Source organism: Vipera berus, assembly GCF_964194415.1.
Source record: "Vipera berus genome assembly, chromosome: 2".
Lineage (NCBI taxonomy): Eukaryota > Metazoa > Chordata > Lepidosauria > Squamata > Viperidae > Vipera > Vipera berus.
Genome location: NC_138203.1, coordinates 289,966,339 through 289,988,722, shown reverse-complemented (window position 1 = coordinate 289,988,722; position 22,384 = coordinate 289,966,339). Strand labels below are relative to the sequence as shown.

At 49.6% G+C, this 22,384-nt stretch overlaps 2 protein-coding genes across 3 annotated transcripts in view; both read left to right on the top strand.

Annotated features, from left to right (window-relative positions):
- Positions 1–2,706, top strand: part of RGL2 (ral guanine nucleotide dissociation stimulator like 2) — a gene marked incomplete at its 5' end in the record, with an annotated part of 29,193 nt that extends 26,487 nt beyond the window's left edge. Inside the window, 2 exons of the mRNA XM_081319225.1 lie at positions 403–517; positions 1,656–2,706. Coding sequence (XP_081175351.1) covers positions 403–517; positions 1,656–1,861 — 321 coding nt within the window. The 3' untranslated portion in view covers positions 1,862–2,706. The remainder of the gene's footprint in view (positions 1–402; positions 518–1,655) is intronic.
- An 8,923-nt stretch (positions 2,707–11,629) lies between these two features.
- LOC308662216 (H-2 class II histocompatibility antigen, E-S beta chain-like) lies at positions 11,630–20,585 on the top strand. Of its 2 annotated transcripts, none has more exons than XM_081317778.1 (6): positions 11,630–11,783; positions 15,228–15,497; positions 18,876–19,157; positions 19,319–19,432; positions 19,662–19,685; positions 20,186–20,585. In XM_081317778.1, the coding sequence occupies exons 1-6, from the start codon at positions 11,699–11,701 to the stop codon at positions 20,197–20,199; spliced, it is 789 nt and encodes a 262-aa protein (XP_081173904.1). In that variant the 5' UTR covers positions 11,630–11,698; the 3' UTR covers positions 20,200–20,585. The 2 variants fall into 2 exon arrangements, with proteins under 2 accessions (XP_081173904.1, XP_081173903.1); XM_081317777.1 differs by lacking the exon at positions 11,630–11,783 and adding an exon at positions 12,921–13,089.
- Positions 20,586–22,384: the final 1,799 nt, after the last annotated feature.

Genomic DNA, 22,384 nt, shown 5'->3' with positions numbered 1-22,384 from the left:
CTGCAGGAATTGGATAGGTCTAGCTCAGGGGCCTTCCAACTTGGCCCTTTGAGGACTTGTGGACTTCAACTCCCAGAATCCCTCAGCCAGACACGCAAGTAATGAAAAGCAACTATTTTTTTTTTCAAACTGAGCAAGCCACCATCCGTTCAGCTCTCTGGATTTCAGTCCATCCTGCCTGAGTTCCAGGTTTTGGAGGTGGGGCTGGGCCTTTTCTCCGACCGACTGGGCCTCCATTCCACTTGGAGGTCCCCGGAAAGGCTGCTGAAGCCAGACAGGCTAGACCCGAGCACGGGACGGGTGCCGATCCCGTTTGGCAAGTGCTGGGGGGCAATTCTGCCTGTGGGGGGAGTCACCAGCGGGGCGGGTGGGCTGAGCCCCTTTGTCCGTGTTCCTCCCCAGGTGACAAGCCAGGATAAGGCACCCACCGTGGTGGCAAAGGTGCTGGAGAAACACAACCAGGACCAGGATCTGGCCCAGCACTACGAGCTGGTGCAGCTGTTGCCGGACGGCCGAGGTGAGTATTTGGGGGTGGGGGGTGGGATCCTCTTGGTGGGACGGGACTGGCTGACCCATGAAGAGGGCCTAGGTTGGTTGGTCCAGAGGCCCTTTATGATAGAGAATAGAATAGAATAGAATAGAATAGAATAGAATAGAATAGAATAGAAGATACAGGATACAAGATAGGAGAAGACAGGATAAGGTAGAATACAGTAGAGTAGAGTAGAATAGTAGAACAGGACAGAACAGGACAGGATAGGATACAATAGAATAGAGAATAGAATGGAATAAAAGAGGGCAGGACAGAACAGAACAGAATAGAACGTAGGATAGGGCAGGATAGGACAGAACAATATAGAACAACAGAATAGAATAGAGAATGGAATGGAATGGAATGGAATGAAATAAAAGATAGGATAGGACAGGACAGGACAGGACACAATAGAATGTAGGATAGGGCAGGACAGAACAGAACAATAGAATGTAGGATAGGGCAGGATAGGACAGAACAGAATGGAATAGAATAGAGAATGGAATGGAATAAAAGATAGGACAGGACAGAGTACAGGATAGGACAGAACAGAATATAGAACAATATGGAATGGAATGGAATAACATAGAATGGAATGGAATGGAACAGAACGGAACAGAACAGAATGGAATGGAATGGAATAAAAGATAGGATAGGACAGAATAGAACAGAATGAAGAATAAGGCAGGACAGAACAGAATAGAATGTAGGATAGGGCAGGATAGTACAGAACAGAATATAGAACAAAACAGAATGGAATGGAATATCTTCATTGTCATTGTGTAACTCACAACGAAATTAAGTAATCAAATTAAATAATAGGGGTGGGGGGGTGAGGAAAGAAAGTGCCAGGCGTGCTGGCGTCCCTTCCAACCTGATTCCCTAAAGCAATTATCTCTGCCCACCCGAAACCACGAGGTCCTGCGTTCAAATCCAGGTCTGAGAATGGAAACTTGTGGAAGAGGCCTGGCCTACATCATGACAGCTTGGGTGCTACAGAGCTGGTCTGTTGCGGGGGGGAGGGGAGGCTTGACTGGGGGGGGTGTTGTCCAGGGGTGCTGGGGAGGAGGGCAGGGCCTTCCTGGTGGGGCTCCCCCCATTGACCCCCCTCTCTCTCCCGCAGAGCTGGTCTTCCCCCCCATGGCCAACGTCTTCTATGCCAGGAACGGCTTCAGCCTGGACTTCCTGCTCCGGCCCAAGGGGGCCCCCAGGAAGACGCCCCCACCGACCCCCCCACCCAGGAGCCCCCGGCCCAGAGAGATGGACATCTGCGCCACCTTCCCAAAGATCAAAGCCACCGGCCGCAGAATCGCTCGAGCACTTTTCTGACCGGGGGGGGGCAAACTCTGGAGGGGGGCCACGCATGGCGCTTTGACGGGCCAGGCCTGGGGCCCCCACCCTGGACATGAAGTGGGGGGGGCAGCAGCATCCCGGGCCCTGCAAGAGTCTGGGGGTCTCCGCTGTCCCAGAGGGAGGGGGCTTCAGAGTGTGGGGCAGCCCTGGGGCTGAGCAGGCAGTTCTGGAAAAGGCCTCAGGTGACTCCTTCACTGCTGCCCCTTTAAGAAGAGTTTCTCTTCGTGTGTGTGTGTGTGTGTGTGTGTGTGTGTGTGTGTGTTGTACACCTGCATGCCTGTTCAGCAGAGCCTCAGCTGAAGACACAAATATGGTTGTGGGGGGGCTGCTAGATCTGGGGCGTCTGGGGATCTTCCCGGATCTGGTGGCCTTGGCTGAGGGCCGAGGAGGATTTGGAGTTAAGCAGATTTTTTTTTAGAACGGGAAGGGACCTTGGAGGTCTTCTAGTCCAGCCCCCCACCCCATCCCACTCCCGGCTCAAGCAGCAGTTGAGTGACTGGATGGTTGCAGCAGTTGCTGTGAATGGGGGCGGTCTTCACTGAGTAGGAGAGAACCGTGTGTGTGTGTGTGTGTGTGTGTGTGTGTGTGTGTGTGTGTGTGTGTTTGTGTGTGTGTGTGTGTGAGGATTTAAGTCACTAGGGCTATGGAAAAAGAAAAGGTGAAAATTAGAATACACAATAAAACCTTTGGTGTAAATAAGGTATTTGTGGAGTGTTTGGGGGGGGGTTAAACACACTTCCCCGCCCTTTCCTTTTCAGCCCCCCCACCCCCAGGCAGGCCCACACTGCAGGGGGGGTGGTTGATGGGTGGGGGCGGGCGGGAGGCTCTGCCCCTTTCAGGGAGGAAAAGGCTGGGAGGGACCAGGGACCCCTCCCCATCTCTCCTGGGACCCAAAGGGGGGTCAAAGTTCAGCCGAGGGGCTGCAAAGTGGGGGGGGGGGCGCTCCAGAATGAAAAGATGAATTTCTCCCTAATTAACTTAATTAGTGGGGTTAAGAGGGGAGGCCTCCCTCCCTCCCTGCAGATGTTTCATATTCAAGAGTCCTACGGGAATAGGGCGGTATATAAATTTAATAAAATAAAATAAAATAAATAAGATGATGAGGCTACGAGGGGGGGCAGAAAAGGGGGGAGCCTGGGGGGGGTCACTTGGCCAGATGTGTGTGAAGTCACTGGGGAGGGGCAGTAAAGGCAACCTGCAGCGCTCCCCTCTCCCAATGACGGGGACCCCTTTGCCTTCTGCAATTTCCCACCACTTGGAAACGCCTCGGGTGAGACTGTAGGCGTTGTGTGTGTGTGTGTGTTTTTGTGCTCTCCACCGCACTAGAGTTTTGCGTGAGAAAAAGCTGCAGCGGTTTCGGCTTCTCCACGGCAAAGAAACTTGGCGGGATCATTTCCAGGCTGCCTCGATTTCTTTAGAGGCTGTTTTTTCTTTTTTTAATGGAAGAATTGGAGAATTAAATCACACCTGTCACTTTTTGGTGTGTGTGTGTGTGTAGACGCTGACTAAAGCTCTTGGCACCGTAGTGTGCGATGGAGTGGTATTTAAGTCTAACCGCTGGTGCTATTTGGGGGGGGGCTTCAGACGGGGGAAGAAGAGGAGAAACTCACCTGCAGGGTCCTTACGGGGACCAGCGCCCCCACCAGCACCAAAAGAGGGACCCCAACAGAGCCCATGGATGCCGCCCCACAAGCGCCCCCAAAGAGGGGGGAGAGAGACGCGACCATCCCCAGAGGGGGAATCTTGGGGGGGATCTGGATTAGGAGGCGGGGGCGTTTTTCTCCAACTTTCTAATGGGGATGGTCCAGGAAAGCGGAGGGACCAATGAGAATTCTCTCTTCCGCAGCGTCATCGGTCTCCGGGCAGAGCCTGCCTTGACTTCACCCGACGGAGGAAGTGTCACTGCACGTTTTTTTTGTTCGTCAGAAAGTTCATTTCTAACTGTACATTTTCCCCTGCTCTCTGCACCTGTTGTGATAACTTATCTGGTAACCATAGTGAATCCCATATGACTAGCTATGTTATGGTTTCAGTCTGTTTAGTGCGCATGTCTAGAGAAAGTTCTGAGTTGTTATCTGTATTGTTTTTTTCTCTTTGCTGTTACTGACTGTTACGTTAGGATGTAGCCCAGCTAGCTCTGTATAATATATATTTAGTTTTTATATTTTTGTAAGTAAAAGTTATTTAGTAAGATTATGCGTCGTTTTTTTCTTGCCTTCCTGCAAGCATATCATGCATTCTCTGAAGCACGGTCCGTCGCCCTCTACAAAGGTGATTTTTACCTTGACATTTTGGTATCGAGGATGGTTTGATTTATGTTTTTGGAGATGCATGTTTCTGCGGCTGTTATCAGTTAGTTAGTGCTAGTGAGGCAGTGGTGATTAACTGCTGAAACATGTCAGGAAGGAAGCCACGGCTAAAAAGGAGTCTTTCTATGGGGCAGCTTCCTTCAACTTTAAAAACTCCGATAGCTTCGGCCACACACCTTGGAGAAGACGCACCTGCTCCTGTCTACGATGCAAGGTCAGTCACTCCTTTTTCTACTTTTCCAAGCTCCCTGGCAGCTGCTTTTGGAAATGTTCACACTCCAGGGGCTCAAGATGAATTTCAAAGGCTTGGAGCGAAACCTAAAGTTCAGCCAAAGAAAATTTCTTCTGCTCCTTCAAGCCCCAAGCAAACTATGCGAGATAGGGCTATGCAAGGCTACTGTGAACAAATTGGGGTTTTTGAAAGGCGTTTGCAGCAGGCAAAGAAATATGTGTCAATGGTTCAGCAATATGAGAGGAATTATGAGCATGAACCGGCCATATTGCCACACCCACAAGGAGAAGCCATATTGCCTCCTTCTTCCCCAAAGCCAAAGTCACGCCCATCATTGAGTGTCATGCAAGACGAATGGGAACCGGAGGCTCCTATGTCACATGATTATGGGCTGTCCCAAAAGCCATACAGAGCCACAGTGATGCCTGAAGCAAATGTTATAGCACCATCTACTGGTGAAGCTGCATTAAGACATGAATTGGAGCTCTCACTCTCGCAATTGTCTATGGAGGAGTCTTTGCTCAGAGATACAAGATTTCTGCCGTTATCTGAGGCTCCAGCCCCTGATGGTGCTAGGATTCCTGTTACTGTTGCTTCTCCTGTTAATATTGCTTCTATGCAAGCCCCTCTACCTGGCAGAACACAGCCATATTTAACCCACATGCAATTGCCACTGGGTTCTTATATGCGAAGGCCAGTGTCATCTGCAGATTATGCTAATGCACCAGTCCAAGCGCCAGCGCCTCCTGCTGGCCAGGGTGGAATAGCAGCTCAAAGACAGGCACAGCCAGCACCAAGACTACCGGCAGCTTCAATGCAACTGCCGCATGTCCAGGCACAGACGCCACTGGTGCCCACTGCAGGTTATGGTCGGATTGCACAACCTGCACAGCCAGTACCTCAGTTGTATATTCCTCATCAAACACCTTCCATTGTACCACTGGCTGGTGATTCAAAATTAAAGAAGTCAGGACAGAATTACAGGGCATGGGTCCGTGAGGTTGGACTTTTGTTACGCAGAGAAGGTACTCACATGATGGTGTTTAATCCTCCTGCCCAGCCATGGACTCCTGACATATGGGACTTGGATAATAGAGCATGCACAACTTTATTGATGTCAATGGACACTGAATTGCAGCTCACGTTTTCACAAGATGCAACTGCCCAACAAATTTGGACTCAGTTAGAGGCATGTTATCGGCCTACATCAATTGAGTCTACATGTTTGCTTTTGTCTGAGTTCCATGGTTCCAGATTAAAACCTGGTGAACATATTGGAGCACATTTGACTAAAATGAAAGGTATTAGAAAAGAACTGGGTGAAAAAGGCTATCCTATTGATGATTTTCAAATGATCAGCATTATCATCAATTCTTTGAATCATGAGTGGAAAGATGCTATTTCCAAGATTAATCAAGTGCCTATTGCTCAACGCACAGTGGATCATGTATGCAGAATTTTAGCCGAAGAAGAGGCACTTATGCAAGCTGCGCCACATTTAAGGGAACCACCTGCATCAAGAGCTTCAGCGAGGCGTGCCTTCCGTGGAAGGACTTACGTTCCAAGAATGCCAAGGTGCTACATCTGTAATCGTGTGGGACATGCCACCCGGGATTGTCCCCAACGAGTTCCAGCGCCCGTCACATACCAGCCCAGAGGAACAGATTCCAGAGGAGGCAGAGGTAGAGGCGGACGACAAAGTCGTGGTCGTGGTTCCAGGCGTGATTCACAAGCTCCACTTGTCACATTGGTTGTGACCAACGATCCACAGCCTCAACCAGAGTACGACAGACGACTTCTTTGGACTTTGGACAGTGGAGCAGCATTACATGTTACCTACAGAAAAGAGCTTTACACAGAGATGCACGAGCCTGAACCTGAACTTCGTGAACTTTACTCTTTTTCCAATCATCCTGTTCAGGTCATGGGAAAAGGAACTGTCTACATTGAAGAGCTCGGTGCTCTCATTCCAAATGTTTACTATGTTCCGTCTGCCAGTAGTAATTTGCTTAGTCAGAGTCATTTGTCTAGGTTTTCTCATTTTCAGGTCCACCATCTTGAAAAAGCAAGTTATATAGTCAAAGACGGAGATATTGTTGCTGAAACCATGTTGATTGGTGGTGTTTATTACTTAAAACCAAAGTCTAAGCAGCAAGAGCAGGCAAGTATACACGTTCCAAAAAGCACAGGCCCAGAGAGAGACGTCCCAGAGAGAGATCCTGTTGCTACTCCAAAGGTTCCTAATAATGATAAAAAGACAAAAAAGACACAGGTTGCTCACAGCAAGCCTGGGGTTCCTAATAAAAATGCTAATGTTGAGAATTCACTAACAGGTAAACCTTTGCATTCCAGGTGTATCCATAAGTGGCACAGAAGATTGGGTCATGCCAGTTTCCGTGTTCTGAAGAAGATGCCAGAGTTCGCAAGAGGTTTGGATCTAAAGGGGTGTAAGGTGTTTTTGGACTGTGCTGTCTGCAAGAAAGCCAAATCTAAAGCAGCAGCAATCCCAAAACGCGCTACACGCCTGTCAACACGCATTTTTGATTTGGTACACACTGACATAGTTGGTCCTTTTGCACCAACACTTGGTGGTAAAAGATATGTCTTGACAATCGTTGATAATTATTCTAGATATGGATATGTATATCCTATGAAAGAAAAATCTGAGACCTTTCAGATCTTTAAAGACTTTGCTAGTCTTGTCTATACCCAATTCGAGGTCAACATCGCCAGAATTCAGAGTGATCGTGGTACTGAATTCATGTCTCAGCGTTTCCAGGACTGGATGCGTGAGAATGGGATAGTACATCAGACATCTGCTCCTTATACTCCAGCTGAAAATGGGGTGGCAGAACGCAGAAATGGGGTTTTGCAAACCATGATGCGTTGCCTCCTTGAAGATGCTAACCTCAGTCTTCCATACTGGGGTGAAGCTATCAAATATGCTAACCATATCATCAACCGTACTTGGAGTAGTGTGATAAATCAGACCCCTTATTTCATGTTGTATGGACACAAGCCTGATCTCTCACATCTCCATATTTTTGGTTCCTATGCTATGGTGAATATTCCTTTAGCCCAAAGAAAGAAAGGGGGTCCTGCAGCAAAAAGGATGAGATTTATGGGCATTGATGATAATTCAAAATGGAGCAAATACATTGACTCTCATCATGTTATTGTGGTTTCACAATCTGCTATTTTTGAGGAAGATGCTGACTGGTCCAGGATTCATTCTAACGATCCTGGAGTTTATTTTCCTAGAGATGATGTTGCTGATGCCACACAACCTGATGATCAAGATTCACAGGATATTGTTCCTTCCACGAGTTCTTCTCAACCTACTGTTCCGTCTTCGCAAGCCGCCGATGTTGCTGCTGGCGACGATGATGAAGACGAGGACGACACAGAAGAAGAATGGACGGTTGACCCAAGACGTTCCAAGAGGACCACAAAGGGAATCCCTCCAAAACGGTATTCGTGGCAAGTAACAAAAACACCTGTACCTTTGATTTGTAATGTTACACTTCCACCTGAGAAGTTCACACAGATCAAACATCTTCCTGAATCAGAACAAGATAAATGGTTTGAGGCAATGCAGGCTGAAATGGACAGTCTAAAGAAACTTCAAGTGTTTACGCCTGCAAGCCCTCCAGCAAACAAGAAAGTTATTGGTACTCGATGGGTCTACAGGATCAAAAAGAAGCCGAATGGTGAGTCGTTGTACAAGGCCAGACTCGTAGCCCAGGGTTTCGCTCAACGTTATCCTGAGGACTATACAAATACATACTCACCCACAGTGCGGACTGAAAGTGTGAAAATTGCTTTAGCCACTGCAACTATCCTTGGCCTAGAGGTTTTCCAGTTCGACGTTGAAACGGCTTATCTACACGCTGATCTTGATGAAGAAATTTACGTCAAAGGTCCTCCAGGTTTCCGACAGCAAGAAGGGGATACCTGGTTTCTACACAAAAGTCTTTATGGTCTGAAACAGTCTGGTTTAATGTGGTACTTATGTCTTTCTGACAAACTAAATTCAATGGGCTTTATTAAGTCCGAAACAGATGAATGCGTGTTTACTAAAAGATCCGGTAATAGGTATGAGATAATTCTTGTTTATGTCGATGATATTGTTTATATTGGTCCAAATAAGCAGATGAGTGAGGTTTTTGCTAAAGCTTTACAAAAGTTTTTCACGTTGAAGTCTTTAGGATGTATTAACACTTATTTAGGTGTTCAAATTGCCAAAACTCAGAAGGGGTTTAGTCTCACACAAGAAGAGAAGATTGAACAACTGTTACATCACTGTAACATGGAGGACGCTAAGCCTGTGAGTATACCCATGCAAACTGATTTTCACATTTTGGCACATGAACCAAGTCCTGAGTTCGAAGATCAAACACTATATCGCTCAGTCATTGGGTCGCTGCTGTATATTAGTAGTTGGACTAGACCTGACATTGCACTTAGTGTTAATCTGTTATCACGACACGTAGGCAAGGCAAAACAGTTTCATTGGACATGTGTTAAGAAGTTATTGAGGTATCTAAAACACACCAAAGACATGAAGTTGTTGTTGGAACCCACACATACTGACTATGCAGAGTTATGTTGTTTTGCAGATTCAGATTGGGCGAGTGATAAGAAGTCACGGAAAAGTACATCAGGTTACATGATGTTCTTAAATGGATGTCCTGTTCACTGGCATGTGCGTAAACAGAATCTTGTTTCTTGTTCCTCTACAGAAGCTGAGTATGCTTGTGTGTCTGATGCATGCAATTCTTTAACCTGGTTTGATGCTTTAGTCACAGATATCTGGACACATCCGATTCGACCAATCACAGTGATGGAAGATAATGAATCTGTGGTTTATATTTCTGAAACACGTTTTACAGGTTCAAGGTCCAGACACATTGACATCCGCTATCAAAACATAAGGCAACTGGTGAAACAAGGTTTTGTGACATTACAGTATGTGCCTACACGTGATCAAATTGCTGACATGCTGAACAAACCACTTCCTACAGCCCAGCATGAGTATCTGCGTGAGAAGATGTGCCTTACTTGAGTCTTCACTTTGCTGACGAAAGAAGGGGAATGTCACTGCATGTTTTTTTTGTTCGTCAGAAAGTTCATTTCTAACTGTACATTTTCCCCTGCTCTCTGCACCTGTTGTGATAACTTATCTGGTAACCATAGTGAATCCCATATGACTAGCTATGTTATGGTTTCAGTCTGTTTAGTGCGCATGTCTAGAGAAAGTTCTGAGTTGTTATCTGTATTGTTTTTTTCTCTTTGCTGTTACTGACTGTTACGTTAGGATGTAGCCCAGCTAGCTCTGTATAATATATATTTAGTTTTTATATTTTTGTAAGTAAAAGTTATTTAGTAAGATTATGCGTCGTTTTTTTCTTGCCTTCCTGCAAGCATATCATGCATTCTCTGAAGCACGGTCCGTCGCCCTCTACAAAGGTGATTTTTACCTTGACAGGAAGATAGTTGGGCCCAGAGAGAGAAGCGGAGAAAGTGGGGGGGGGGGGAATCCCTTCAGTCTTGGGGGGCTGCAGCTCAAGGGCGGGGGGGTGTTTTCAGGCCAGCCCTGCAGGGGAGTCTCTGGACTTCCTTTTGCCCTCCCCCTTGATCGGGCGGGGAGTGGGGCTGCAGGGGAAGGCAGAAGGGGGTCTCTGAGCGGGCTGACTGGGGAGTCCCTGGGGTCAGTTTACAGGGAACGGACCCGAAATGGAACGGAATAGAATAGAATAGAATAGAATAGAATAGAATAGAATAGAATAGAATAGAATAGAATAGAATAGAATTAGAAATAGAAATAGAAATAGAAATAGAAATAGAAATAGAAATAGAAGAAATAGAAATAGAAATAGAATAGAATAAAGAATGGAATAGAATGGACAGCCATTTGCCTGAAGTGGTATAAGGTTTCCTGCCTGAGCAGGGGGTTGGACTAGATGACCTCCAAGGTCCCTTCCAACTTCTTCTTCTTCTTCTTCTTCTTCTTCTTCTTCTTCTTCTTCTTCTTCTTCTTCTTCTTCTTCTTCTTCTTCTTCTTCTTCTTCTTCTTCTTCTTCTTCTTCTTCTTATTATTATTATTATTATTATTATTATTATTATTATTATTATTATTATTATTACTATTATTAGTATTAGAACAGAACAGAACAGAACAGAACAGAACAGAACAGAACAGAATAGAGAATAAAATGGAATGGAATAGAGAATGGAATGGAATGAAATGGTCGTGGTCTGTTTTATCCAAAGCCTTACGGAAGTCTAAGTTTGCTCCGTCCTCAGCATTTCGCTGAGCTACTAGTTCAGTCACTTTATCAAAGAAGGAAATAAAATTGGTTTGGCAATATCTCTTTTTAAGAAACCCGTCCTGGCTGCTGGTTATGACTTTGTTTGCCTCTAGTTCTTGGCAGATCTGTTTTTTGAGGATCTTTTCCAGGATCTTCCCAGGTATTGAGGTGGAACTGATCGGTCTGGAGTTTCCTGGGTCCGTTTCCCCCCTTTTCTTGAAGATGGGGACCACATCAGCCCTTTCCCATCCTCGGGAACTTCCCTGCTGCTCCAGGATTTGTGGGGGATGCGGTGCAGCGGTTCTGATACAACATCTGGTATCGGCTGCCTGAGGGGGTTGGGACTCTTTGTGTGTGTGTATGTGTGTGTGTGTGTGTGTGTGTCTGTGTGTCTGTGTGTCTGTGTGTACTCGTGTGTCTGCAGTTCCTCCCAGATATGGTTCAGACCTCGGGGGGGGGGGCTTCCTACCCACAAACTGAGCTGGGCGAGCCCAGGAGGACCCCTCAAGCTCTGGCTCCACTTTGCTCTAGGCTCCCTCTGGGAACTGAAAGGGCATCTAGTCCACAACTCCAGACACACAGAGAAAAGGAGGCTCTGGTTGAGAATCGGGGGGGGCGCAAAACGAAGTCCGCCCTCCTGGGAGTGGCATGAAACGCCGTCTAAATTGCAGCCCCCCCACCCAGACTGAAGGGATTTTTCCCCCCTCCCGCTTTTCCAGCTTCTCTCTCTGCGCCGAACTATCTCCTCCATCGGGCGAAGTCAAGGCAGACTCTGCCCCGAGACCGATGACGCTGCAGAAGGGAGACTTCCCATTGGTCCCGCCGCTTTCCTGGGCCCTCCCAGTTCCGAAGTCCGATGAAACCGCCCCTCCCCCCAATCCAGACCCCCCGATTCCGCCTCTGGGCTGGGAGCCTCCGCGTCTCTCTCCCCTCCCTTTGGGGGCGCTTGTGGGGAGCATCCATGGGCTCCGTTGGGGTCCCCCTTTTGTTGCTGGTGGGGGCGCTGGCCCGGATCCCCGGAGGCGAAGCGGGGAAGGAGACCCCCGGTAAGGAGGGGCTGGGCGGGGGGAGGGGCCGTCAGTGCTTCTGGGCGCGAAGAATGGGGCTGGGACCCCAGAAGTAGGAAAAGGGGTCGAGGGGAAGAGAGGCGGGAGCCTGCAGGAGCCTGCAGGAGCCTGGATCTCCGCGTGGTCTCCGCCCCCTCCCTCAGAAGGACGGAGAGGGGTCGCGGGAAGGCAGCAGAGGTGGGATAAGAGGCAGCTGGACCCCCTCTCTCGCCCCCCCCGTGGCTGGGTGGGAGGGGGACCTTGCGGACCCCGAATTAGCGCCTGAGCCCCGAAGTTTCTGGCACCGAAATAGAAAGGAGACGGAAAGCGAAAGCGAAAGGGGGAAACTGAGGCATTTTCAGAGCTGAATCCACAAAGGCCAGCAAAGAGTCTAAGAAAAAAGACGCTTTTTGGCAAAAGGGTTTTTGCAACCTCAGTTTTTCTTCCGAATCTCCATTTTTTTAAAGGGGAGGGAAGAGTTGAGCTTGGATTGCTTCTGGGGGGAGACTCTGAACTTGGGGAGGAGACCCAGAACCCCCCACCCCATATTCCCCCATTGCTGAATCAGGACCTGGAGGGGAGGGGGGAACTGAGGGAGAAGGATATGGGGAGTCTGAATTGCTCCCCTAAATTGGCTTCCCAAAACTCTCCCTTTTCAGACGGTCTTGGGGGGCTGCAGGGGGCTCTATTTGGGTGGGGGGGCAGGAAAGAGGCCTCGAAACGCATCCAGACGCAGCTTGTGGGGCTGAAGATGGGAGCGAGGGGAGGAAAAGGGAAGGGGGGGCTGGAAGGGGGGGAGAGCCCAGGAGCATGGGTGTGGGTATCCTTATTGTGCTCCCAAAAGGAAGAGGGAGAGAGAAGCATGGATATTACTTTCCTTCCATCCCAGAGGGGGGGGTCCCTCCGGAGCTGGCAGGAAACGCCCCCCTAAAATGCAGCCCCCCCAGACTGAAGGGATTCCCCTCCCCCAACTTTCTCCGCTTCTCTCTCGGCTTCGCACTATCTCCTCTTGTGGATGAACTCAGGCAGACTCTGCCCGGAGACCGATGACGCTGCAGAAGGGAGAATTCCCATTGGTCCCTCCGCTTTCCTGGCCCCTCCTGGTTACGAAGTCCGAGGAAACCGCCCCTCCCCCCAAGCCAGACCCCCCGATTCCGCCTCTGGGCTGGGAGCCTCCGCCTCTCTCTCCCCTCCCTTTGGGGGCGCTTGTGGGGAGCATCCATGGGCTCCGTTGGGGTCCCCCTTTTGTTGCTGGTGGGGGCGCTGGCCCGGATCCCCGGAAGCGAAGCGGGGAAGGAGACCCCCGGTAAGGAGGGGGCTGGGCGGGGGGAGGGGCCCTCAGTTTTTCTGGGGGCGAAGAATGGGGCTGGGACCCCAGAAGTGGGAAAAGGGGTCGAGGGCAAGAGAGACGGGATCTCCGCGTGGTCTCCACCCCTCCCTCTCAGCATTTTCCACCGGAGGACGGAGAGGGAGCCCCCCCTTCCCTGCTTGCGGGCGAGGTGGGCGGGGGTCGCGGGAAGGCAGCCGAGGTGGGATAAGAGGCAGCCGGGGCCCCTCTCTCGCCCCCCCCCGTGGCTGGGTGGGAGGGGGACTTTGCGGATCCCTAATTAGCGCCTGAGCCCCGAGGTTTCTGGCACCAAAAGAGGAAGGAGACGGAAAGCGAAAGGGGGAAACTGAGGCATTTTCAGAGCTGAATCCACAAAGATCAGCAAATGTATAACAAAAAGACGCTTTTTGGCAACCTCAGTTTTTCTTCTGAATCTCCACTTTTTTTAAGGGGAGGGAAGAGTTGAGCTGGATTCCTTCTGGGGGGAGACTCTGAATTTGGGGAGGAGACCCAGAACCCCCCACCCCATAATCCCTCATTGCTGAATCAGGACCTTGAGGGGAGGGGGGAACTGAGGGAGAAGGATATTCGGGGGGGCGTCTGAATAGCTCCCCTAAATTGGCTCCCCAAAACTATCCCTTTAGTGAAGGGGGCTGGAGCCCCTCCCTTTCAGATAGTTTTGGGGGGACTGCAGGGGGACAGGAAAGAGGGCTGAACCCCGAAATCACGCAAAGGCAGCCAGTACGAGGGAAGTTGCAAGGGGGGAGAAAATTTGGGGGATATCTAGGGAATTTGGGGGTTCCCTTCTCCCCAGGATCCCCAGACCTCCCCAAGCCATCTAGGTCACACCTGAGCAGCCCCCCTTCAACAGAGGGGGGAGGGAAAGGACCCCCCATCTCCTGCCTCCAACAGGGTCCTTTCAGCAGCCCCAGGAAGGCTCCCCACCCCTTTGCCCCCCCAATTCAGGGGACCCAGAGGGCCCAGATAAACCCCAGGGGGTCCTCGAGGCCCCTCAGAGAACCAGGGACCGACTTTCAAAAGGACCCCAAAGAATATCAGTCTTCCCATCCTCCAACATTCAGTCAGAACTGAGGAAGCTTCTGGGATGAGAAGCGAAACGTCTCCAAGGGAAAACCCAGGAAATTCCTGCTCCCTTTGGGAAAAGCCCCTTTGGGCCAAGCGAGACCCGGAGGGGGAGACTCTTTGGAGAGACCCCCGGCTCCCCTCGGCCCTTCCGAAGTCTCCCCAGACCCAGCCTGGACTCCTGAGGGCTGGCCTTAGGGGAGCTTAAAGGGGCATCTAGTCCACCCCTGCAGGCGGAAAGAGAAAGGGAGACTGCGGTGGAGAGTCATGGGGGGCACACAATGAAGTCCACACACATCCTGAAGAGCCCCCTGAAGTTGCAGCCCCCAAGACTGAAAATCCTCCCCTCCCTCCCCTTCTCCGCTTCTCTTGGGAGGGATATTGGGGGGGGGGGTTGAGTTGCTCCTCCAAACTCTCCCTTTAGTGAAGGGGGCTGGAGCCCCTCCCTTTTAGGTGGCCTTGGGGGGCTGCAGGGGGGGGTCTATTTGGGAGGGGGACAGAAAAGAGGCCTAGAAAAGCATCCAAAGGCAGCTTGTGGGGCTGAAGATGGGGCGGAGGGGGGGAAGGGAAGGTGGGGCTGAAAAGGAGGGGAGAGCCCAGGAGCATGGGTGTGGGTATCCTTATTGTGCTCCTAAAAAGGAAGAGGGAGAGAGAAGCTTGGATATTGTTTTCCCTCCAGCCCAGAGGGGGGTCTCTTCTCTGCCCCTACACTTCTGCTTTGGAGGGGGGCAAAGAGGCCCCCTCGGGATCCAGCGTTCCCTGCAGACAGAGGGAGGGCTGGACCGGCTGAACTTCTGCCTGCCGTTTCCCACCCTGGGGAGATGGAAGCTCTTTCCCCCCTCCCTCATTTCCCCCCCTCCAGACCCCCCCCCCCACCAAGGGGGAATCCCGCTGGGACCGACGGTTCCCCCTCCCTCCTCCAGGGGGCGTCTTCCGGCAGTCCCTCCCCACGTGGCCCTCTCCTCCAGTAGCCGCTGGGGACCATGGGCCCCGGAGTTCCTCCTGACGCCCCTCCCCCCTCCTCCTCCCCGCAGCCCATTTCCTCTACCAGGGGAAGGCCGAGTGCCGCTTCCTCAACGGGACGCAGCAGGTGCGATACCTGGAGCGCTACATCTACGACCGGCACGAGTATCTGCGCTTCGACAGCGACCGCGGGGAGTTCGAGGCCGTCACGGCGTTGGGGAAGGGGGACGCGGAGGATTTCAACAGGAATAAGTTCTACCTGCAGGACGCGAAGGCCGGAGTGGATCGCTGCCGATACAACTACGGGGTTCTCCAGAGCAATTCCGTGGTTGGCCGGAGAGGTGAGTGGGGGAGGGGGAGTTCCACGGGGGGGGGAATGCGGGGACTCCCCCCCCAGTTTCATTTCATTGATTAGGGATCTCCCAGAGAAAGATTTGCCCATTATTTATTCTCTGCTCTCCGATCTATTGAAATTTATTCATTGGTATTTATCGCTATTTGTTGATCCTCCTAAGCCGCCCCCCTCCCTCCCTCAAAGCGGGGGTCTGGAGGGGGTAGGATTATAACACCACCCCTAAATAAAAATGTGTAAAAAATAAATTACCCTTTAAATGTTAGAAATTCTACAAGGATGACAATGAAACATGCAAAAGAAATATATTCCTCTCCTTCCCTTTCATCCCACGATCTTCCTTCTCTTCCCCAGCTCCAAAAAACTTCTTTCCGGAATATTATACAAAATATTATATTTTTGTGGGGGGGAGGAATCCAGCAAGGTCTCTCTCTTGCCCAGTAGGTAGATAGATTTCAATATAATCTGTATGCTGTATAATATTTCAATATATTTTATATGAATAAGTCAATAATATTTATTGATTGACTTATCAACTCTTTTAAAAAAGGATTTTATTGAATTTTATAGGGTTAGGGATAAAATAGGATCAGGTTAGGGATTAGGGTTTAGGGAGGGGTTGGGATCAACATTGGGATTATCCCCCAATAATATTTTCTATCTTTGGCAAACAGGCTATTGTCCGGATAAATATGTTGAATTAACAATAGTTAATATAGTAATAGATATCTGTAGAGAATGTAATAAACGATAAATCAAAAACAGTATCAGTTAGTCAATACATTTCATTCTTCCTACTAATATACATTCAATATAACATATCACATTCATTTCTCAGTAGTTCATTTTCCTAACCGTTGGTAAAAATGATCCCATGTTCTATAATAAACTGAATCTTCTTTCTCTTTAATCTCTAACGTCAATCTATCCATTTCTCCACATTCTAAGATTTTCTTAATTAAAACCTCTTCAGTTGATAAGTTTTCATTTTTCCAGCATTGGGCAAATGCTATTCTCGCTGCTGTCAGTACATGCAGTATTAAATATTCATTCTCCTTCTCATAATTAGGTCCTAATATTCCTAACAAAACCAATTCTGCCTTAAATTCTGTCTTTACTCATCTTTTCCAACCATGTGTGTGTTTTAACCCCAAACCTTTTTGCTTTAAGGCCTGTCCACCAGATATGATAGTAAGTACCTGGCCTTTGTTTACATTTCCAGAAAGTATCTGAAGTGTTTTTAAACATTTTCGGTAATCTTACTGGTGTCATATGCCATGTATAAAACATTTTATACAAGTTTTCTTTCTATGAGACTGCTTTAGTCGATCTGATATTTCTATCCCATAGTTTCTGCCAGTCTTCCAAGTCTGTAGAATATCCAAAGTTTTTTTGCCCACGTTATCATTGTTTCTTTTACTTGTTCTTCTTCCATCTTTAAATTGAGCAGAAATCTATAGAGTTTCCTAATCAAGTTTTCATCTGTTTTTAACAATCTTTGATTGAATCCTGTCTGTTCTTTATGGAATCCTGTTCTCTTTATCTCTTTTGAATTTGCAAATATGGCCACCAGGCTAAATCAATACCTTGTTGTTGTAAATCTTCTCTATCTTTCAATTTCCCTTCCTTATCCAAGATATCTTTCTAAGTCAACGACTTTGTCATAATGAATTAAATTTGGGTAAGCAAAAGCTTCCATTGTTGAAAGCCATTCAGGTAGCTTCGTATAGATTTTCTTCTTTATTCTTTCCCATCTCAAAGAAGTAGATTCCTTATAAAGTGGCTTTGAAAATATCTGTGTGTTTTATTCCTCCCGTATCATATACTGTAATTTAACATTTAAAAGGCAAGGATGATTAAAATTCAGTGATTAAAAAATTATTAAAAGTGGGGAGGGCTTCGGGATGCTGACCGGCTGCCTCCTCCTCTGCACCCCCCAAGCGAAGCCCTAGACCCCATTTTCACCCCCATTCTGGAATGGGGGGGCTCCCTTCCCCTCTGGGGCCTTTGGGATTTTAGGATAAAAAATGAACTTCCAAAGGTGTGGAAAAAGGAATTAACAAAGGCTCTTTCGTGTGCTCTGCCCTATCTTTTAGTTCTTTTTATTCTTTATTCAGAGTCCTTTGTTCATCCAGTTTTCGGGGACTGGGAGAAAAGCCCCCCTTGAGACCCCCGTTTTGGTCACAGATTCGGCTTCACCTGCAGCCGAATCGCTTCTCATTTCCTACCTGGGAAGGTTCCTCATTTGGGGGCAAAGATTCAAAAAACACCCACAAATATTAAAACTGAATTTTGGGGATCCCTTCACCCCTGAAGCCTTGGATTGTTTAGTTCCCTGTTCCAGATTCCTGGAAAATTGCCTACGTTTGTTGTTCTAGCTTTATTTGCTTATATTTTGAAAAAACCTTATATATTGATAAGGTTTCATTGTGCAAAACCAATGTTTCATCTGCAGTTGTTGCCATTTGTTGTTGCCTGAGTCTGCAAAAATAATACGCTACCAAAGGATTAAATAAGATCTTTGTTCCACAAGAGGAAAACCGCCTGCAAACCAGGAGGATAATTCACTGTTCATAAAAACAAATCCCGAGCAGATCCCAGGATTGAATTGCAAATAACCAAACCTTTAAAAATTGCATGTTTTTAAACATGATATAATTAGCTGTTTGTAAGAGAATCCCTCAAGGGAGAAAAACGTGGTTAGCAAAAGGTCTCTGAGCTGGAGTGGATCTATGAAAGTAGTTATAGTGTATACCTTTTTTAATGAAAATTATCAGCCCTTTTGATCAGTGACATCATCAAAGTAAACAAACCCACGTGGTGTTGATCACGTCAGCAGATCATGGCCCTACGCGGAAGTCACCGCCCTATTTTCAGATAAGGCGTCTTGAACCGAACCCCATCAATAAGTCAAGGCAGTCAAGCCTCTGGGTACGTGATTAGCTTCACCCTAGACTAATTCTATCGACATTCAAAACAAACGGAATAAGCTAAATAAAGTAAATAATGAACAGAGGCCTCTGCTTTTGGAAAACAAGCCCTACTTTGGGGAGCTGTGAAATAATAATAATAAAAAATGCTTTTTATTTCTAATCATTCTAGCCTAATGATGCTTTTAATTTTTGTGGAGTTTTAAAAGTCAGCGTCTCAAAAGCAGGGAACAAGGGAGGCCCTAAAAGGATTTATGTTTTTCCATCTTCCAGGATCCCCTTTAATTTCTTTCTGCAATTTGCTTTGGAAATCACTTCAAACAAATAATATTTTCAGGAGTGAAAAGGGATCTTGGTCTGAACTAACCAACTTGGTCTCCCTTTCTCGGCCCTCTTTGTGTCTCCCCCGTGTCCCTCCTCCCCCTCCTCCCCTCCAGCCAAGCCCACCGTCTCCATCTCCTCCACCAAGCTGGACCCGGCTTCCCCCCACACCATCCTCCTCTGCAATGCGAGGGGCTTCTACCCCGTGGAGATCGAGGTCCGCTGGCTGAAGAACGGGCGGCCGGAGGAGGAGGGCGTGGCCTTCGGGGAGGAGCTCCAGAACGGAGACTGGACCTACCAGCTCCAGGTGATGCTGGAGACCCAGCCCCAGCGGGGGGACGTCTACACCTGCCAGGTGGGGCACGCCAGCCTGGAGGCCCCCATCACCGTCCAGTGGGGTAAGCCCCTCCCCTCCCTCCCTTCCTGCTCTGGGGAACCCCCTCCTTCCCTGAGAGGGGGAGAGAGGCCCTCCCTGTGGGGGGAGCCAGGTTGGACCTTCCTGGTGGGGGAAGCTGGCCCTGATCCTCCTGCTCAGGGAAGCCTCCTTCTCCTTCCCCAGAGCCCCGATCCTCCAACTCGGCCAGGAGCAAACTCTGGACGGGGATTATGGGGGCCCTGATCGGGGTGATCTTCTTTGCCACGGGGCTCTCCCTCTACCTGAAGAGCAAGAAAGGTGAGTCTGGGGGCTGGATGAGAGGTTGTGGGGAGGGGACCATCCAGGGGGGGCTCTCAGCAGAAGGCAAGGAGCCCCCCTTGGACATTTGCTTGGGAAATTCTGTTCTTTGAGGGTCTGCTGTATAAGTGAGCATGTTGCAACCTATTATGGGCTATTGATGGGGAGGGGGAGCCCCTGAGTCCTCCAGCCCATGAAGAGTTCTGATTGGCTCTTTTTCTCCTTCCAGCAATTCCCATCCAGCCTCCTGCAGGTGAGTTTCTCCTCAAGTTGTAGATGTTACTTTAACATTCGTTAATTGTTCCTTTTTTAAAAATATGTATCTGAACAAAACCTCCTTGCTGTGGATAACACAAATTTTTGAAATTTTGGGCAGCGTTTCCTTACAGAGACCTGAAAATGCATTGGAATCAAAAACAAATACAAACACACCACAAATAGTAAAATATTGACCAGGTTTTTTCCAACGTGGTGGGTGGGGAGGACTCCTCTTTTGATTAAGTGCCCCAATTATGTCATTTGGGAAAAATTCCATAAGTCCCGGGAAATAAATTGCTGGTCCTTTGCATCCTTTTCCTCCCTGAAATGGGGGTGGGGGTGGGAGATTTTCCCTCATTCTGCCCCTGCCTATCAACCACCACCCTGCAGTGTGGGTCTGTCTGGGGGGGGGCTGATAGAGAGGAATAATCAGTTATTTACACTGAAGGTTTCACTTTATATTCTCATTTTCTCCCCTTCTCTTTTTCTCTACAGCCCTCATGAATTAATCCTGCTGTCCTTCCTGCTTCTTGATGGGAAAGGAAATTCTTTTTTTTCCAGTAGCTGATGAATTTCTGGCTTTTTTGCAACCTCTGAAAAATGGAGGCTCAAGATTTTAGATTAGGGAGAGGAGGAGAAGGGCAGCCTGGAGCTTTTCTTCTGAGAGCCCCCCCCCCATATTTCTTTCAGGGCCTCCCTTTCTTGGGAGGGAGGTGTGGAGACCATCTAGACTGACCCCGGGGACTCTGGGCCTGCCTGTCATTCCAGACTTGGGTGTCTCTCCCTGCTTTGAATCCACAGCAGCTTCATCTGCATCACTCTTCCTCCGAATCCCTTCCCTTCCCTTCCCTTCGCTTTGATGTAAAAGAATAAACATTGTAGGAAAACCCTGGAATTCCTCCTTCCTTCCTCCTCCTGTTTTCTCCCCCTCCGGGGCGGTCCACCCTTCTCCCCTCCCCCTCCTCAGATTGAGGCCTCCACTGCGTCTGGATTGACCATCCCGGCAGCTTTGGGTCCAAAGCCAGAATGTTTTGGGAGGAGTGTGGGGAGATCCATGAAGGGGAAGGGGCAGGACCACCCCTCCTACTCAGAGCCCCCCTTGCTCTGCTTCCTTTCAAGCCCAATTTTGAGGACCAGGATGCCATCGGCCATGGTCCTCCTCAAGCACTTGTGGGGAGCCATTCGGGGGGCATCTGTGACTCCCCCTACACTCCCCAAGCCATTTCAGCCATTTCTTCAGCACTGGAGGGTCCTGCCCCATTTTGCCTCCCAAGGCCTCCCTCCCTTCCCCCCTCCCTTTTTGGGGCTCTCATGGTACAGACTCTCCTGCATGATGGTATAAATGGTAAAGGGTTTCCCCTGCTCAAGCAGGGGGTTGGACTACATGACCTCCAAGGTCCCTTCCAACTTCTTTCACATTCTATCAACTCTGTATGAACAGCCCCCTCCAGATGAAGTCCAACCCATCCAGCTGCTGGGCAGGGCGAGGACTAGAACTCCCCTGTGGGAGGCTGTTGGCTCTGGGGGGCTTTGGGAGTTGTGGGGAACCCCCCCAGTCAGCAGCTTCTGTCACAGCCTTTCAATGGCCTCCTTCCCCCCAAATAAATGGCTCCTCCTCTTAGGGAAGGACGGTGAAAAGGGGTGATTTCACAGATGTGGGGAGGGCAGAGAGCTTCCCGTCTGGTGGGCGGGGGGGGGGCATTGAGGGGAAAATGGGGCAAACTCAACTCTCCCAAAATATTGGTGTCTCAGCACACACCTGCACCCACAACACACACACACAGACCCCCCTCAAAGAAGCAGCAGAGGAGGTGGAAGTAGGTGTGGGGGGGCTCAGTCACCCCATAGGACTTTTCGAGGACTGCCCACCTTGCCCCACTGCTGCCCCACGGCCCTTCCTTCCTTTGGGCCTGAAGCCCCCTCCCTCTGGGCAGGGGAGACCCGGAGAACAAGGTTTCTTCCACAGTTTGAGCGCCCCCCAGGCCCCCTTCATGTCCAGGGCGGAAGACTCAATCCTGACTCCAGAGGAGGTAAAGTTGCCATAGTTCCCCCTCCTGCTCTGAGGGGGGGACCCTCCCCATCCCCCTCCTCCAAGTCTGCCCTCAGGGTCCCCCCCCACTGCAGGTGAGCCCCTCCCCTTCCATGCTGGTCCCCCTTTTCCTCTCTTTCCCACCCATCAGACCCCCCCCTTAGAGAGCTGAGTCTCCCCATAACGTCTGAAGCGGGAGAATCGGAGTCTTTGGGTCCTTTGGGCCTCCGCGGACGTTTCTCCAGCCCTCCCTCGTTTCTTCCCTGGGCTGTCCGGGGTCTCCTTGGGGGTCGGGAGGGTCCCCCCAGCCTCTTCCTGGGGGGGGAAAGGCAGGGGACCGAGGGGGCTGCCCCACCCGGAGACTCAGCCACGGGGTGGAGCAGGACAGCTGCCCCGGGGAAGAATCCGGGCTTGTTGCCTGATGGATCAGGGCCAGTTCCTCGGTTCCGCTTCGGGGGAGCCCAGCGCTTCAAGCCGGGGGCGGGGGGGGGGGGAAGGAAGCGGCACTCAAGCGCCTCTTCGGAGGTTGTGGAAAGGAGTTGCTGTGTTTGTGTGTGCGTGTTTGTGGGGGGCTGGGAGTGGCAGGGAGAACTCTGGGAAAATCACAATATTTGGTGGGGGGGGGAAGCATGAAAGGAGCCCAGAGGTTCTGCCTGGGTCAGATG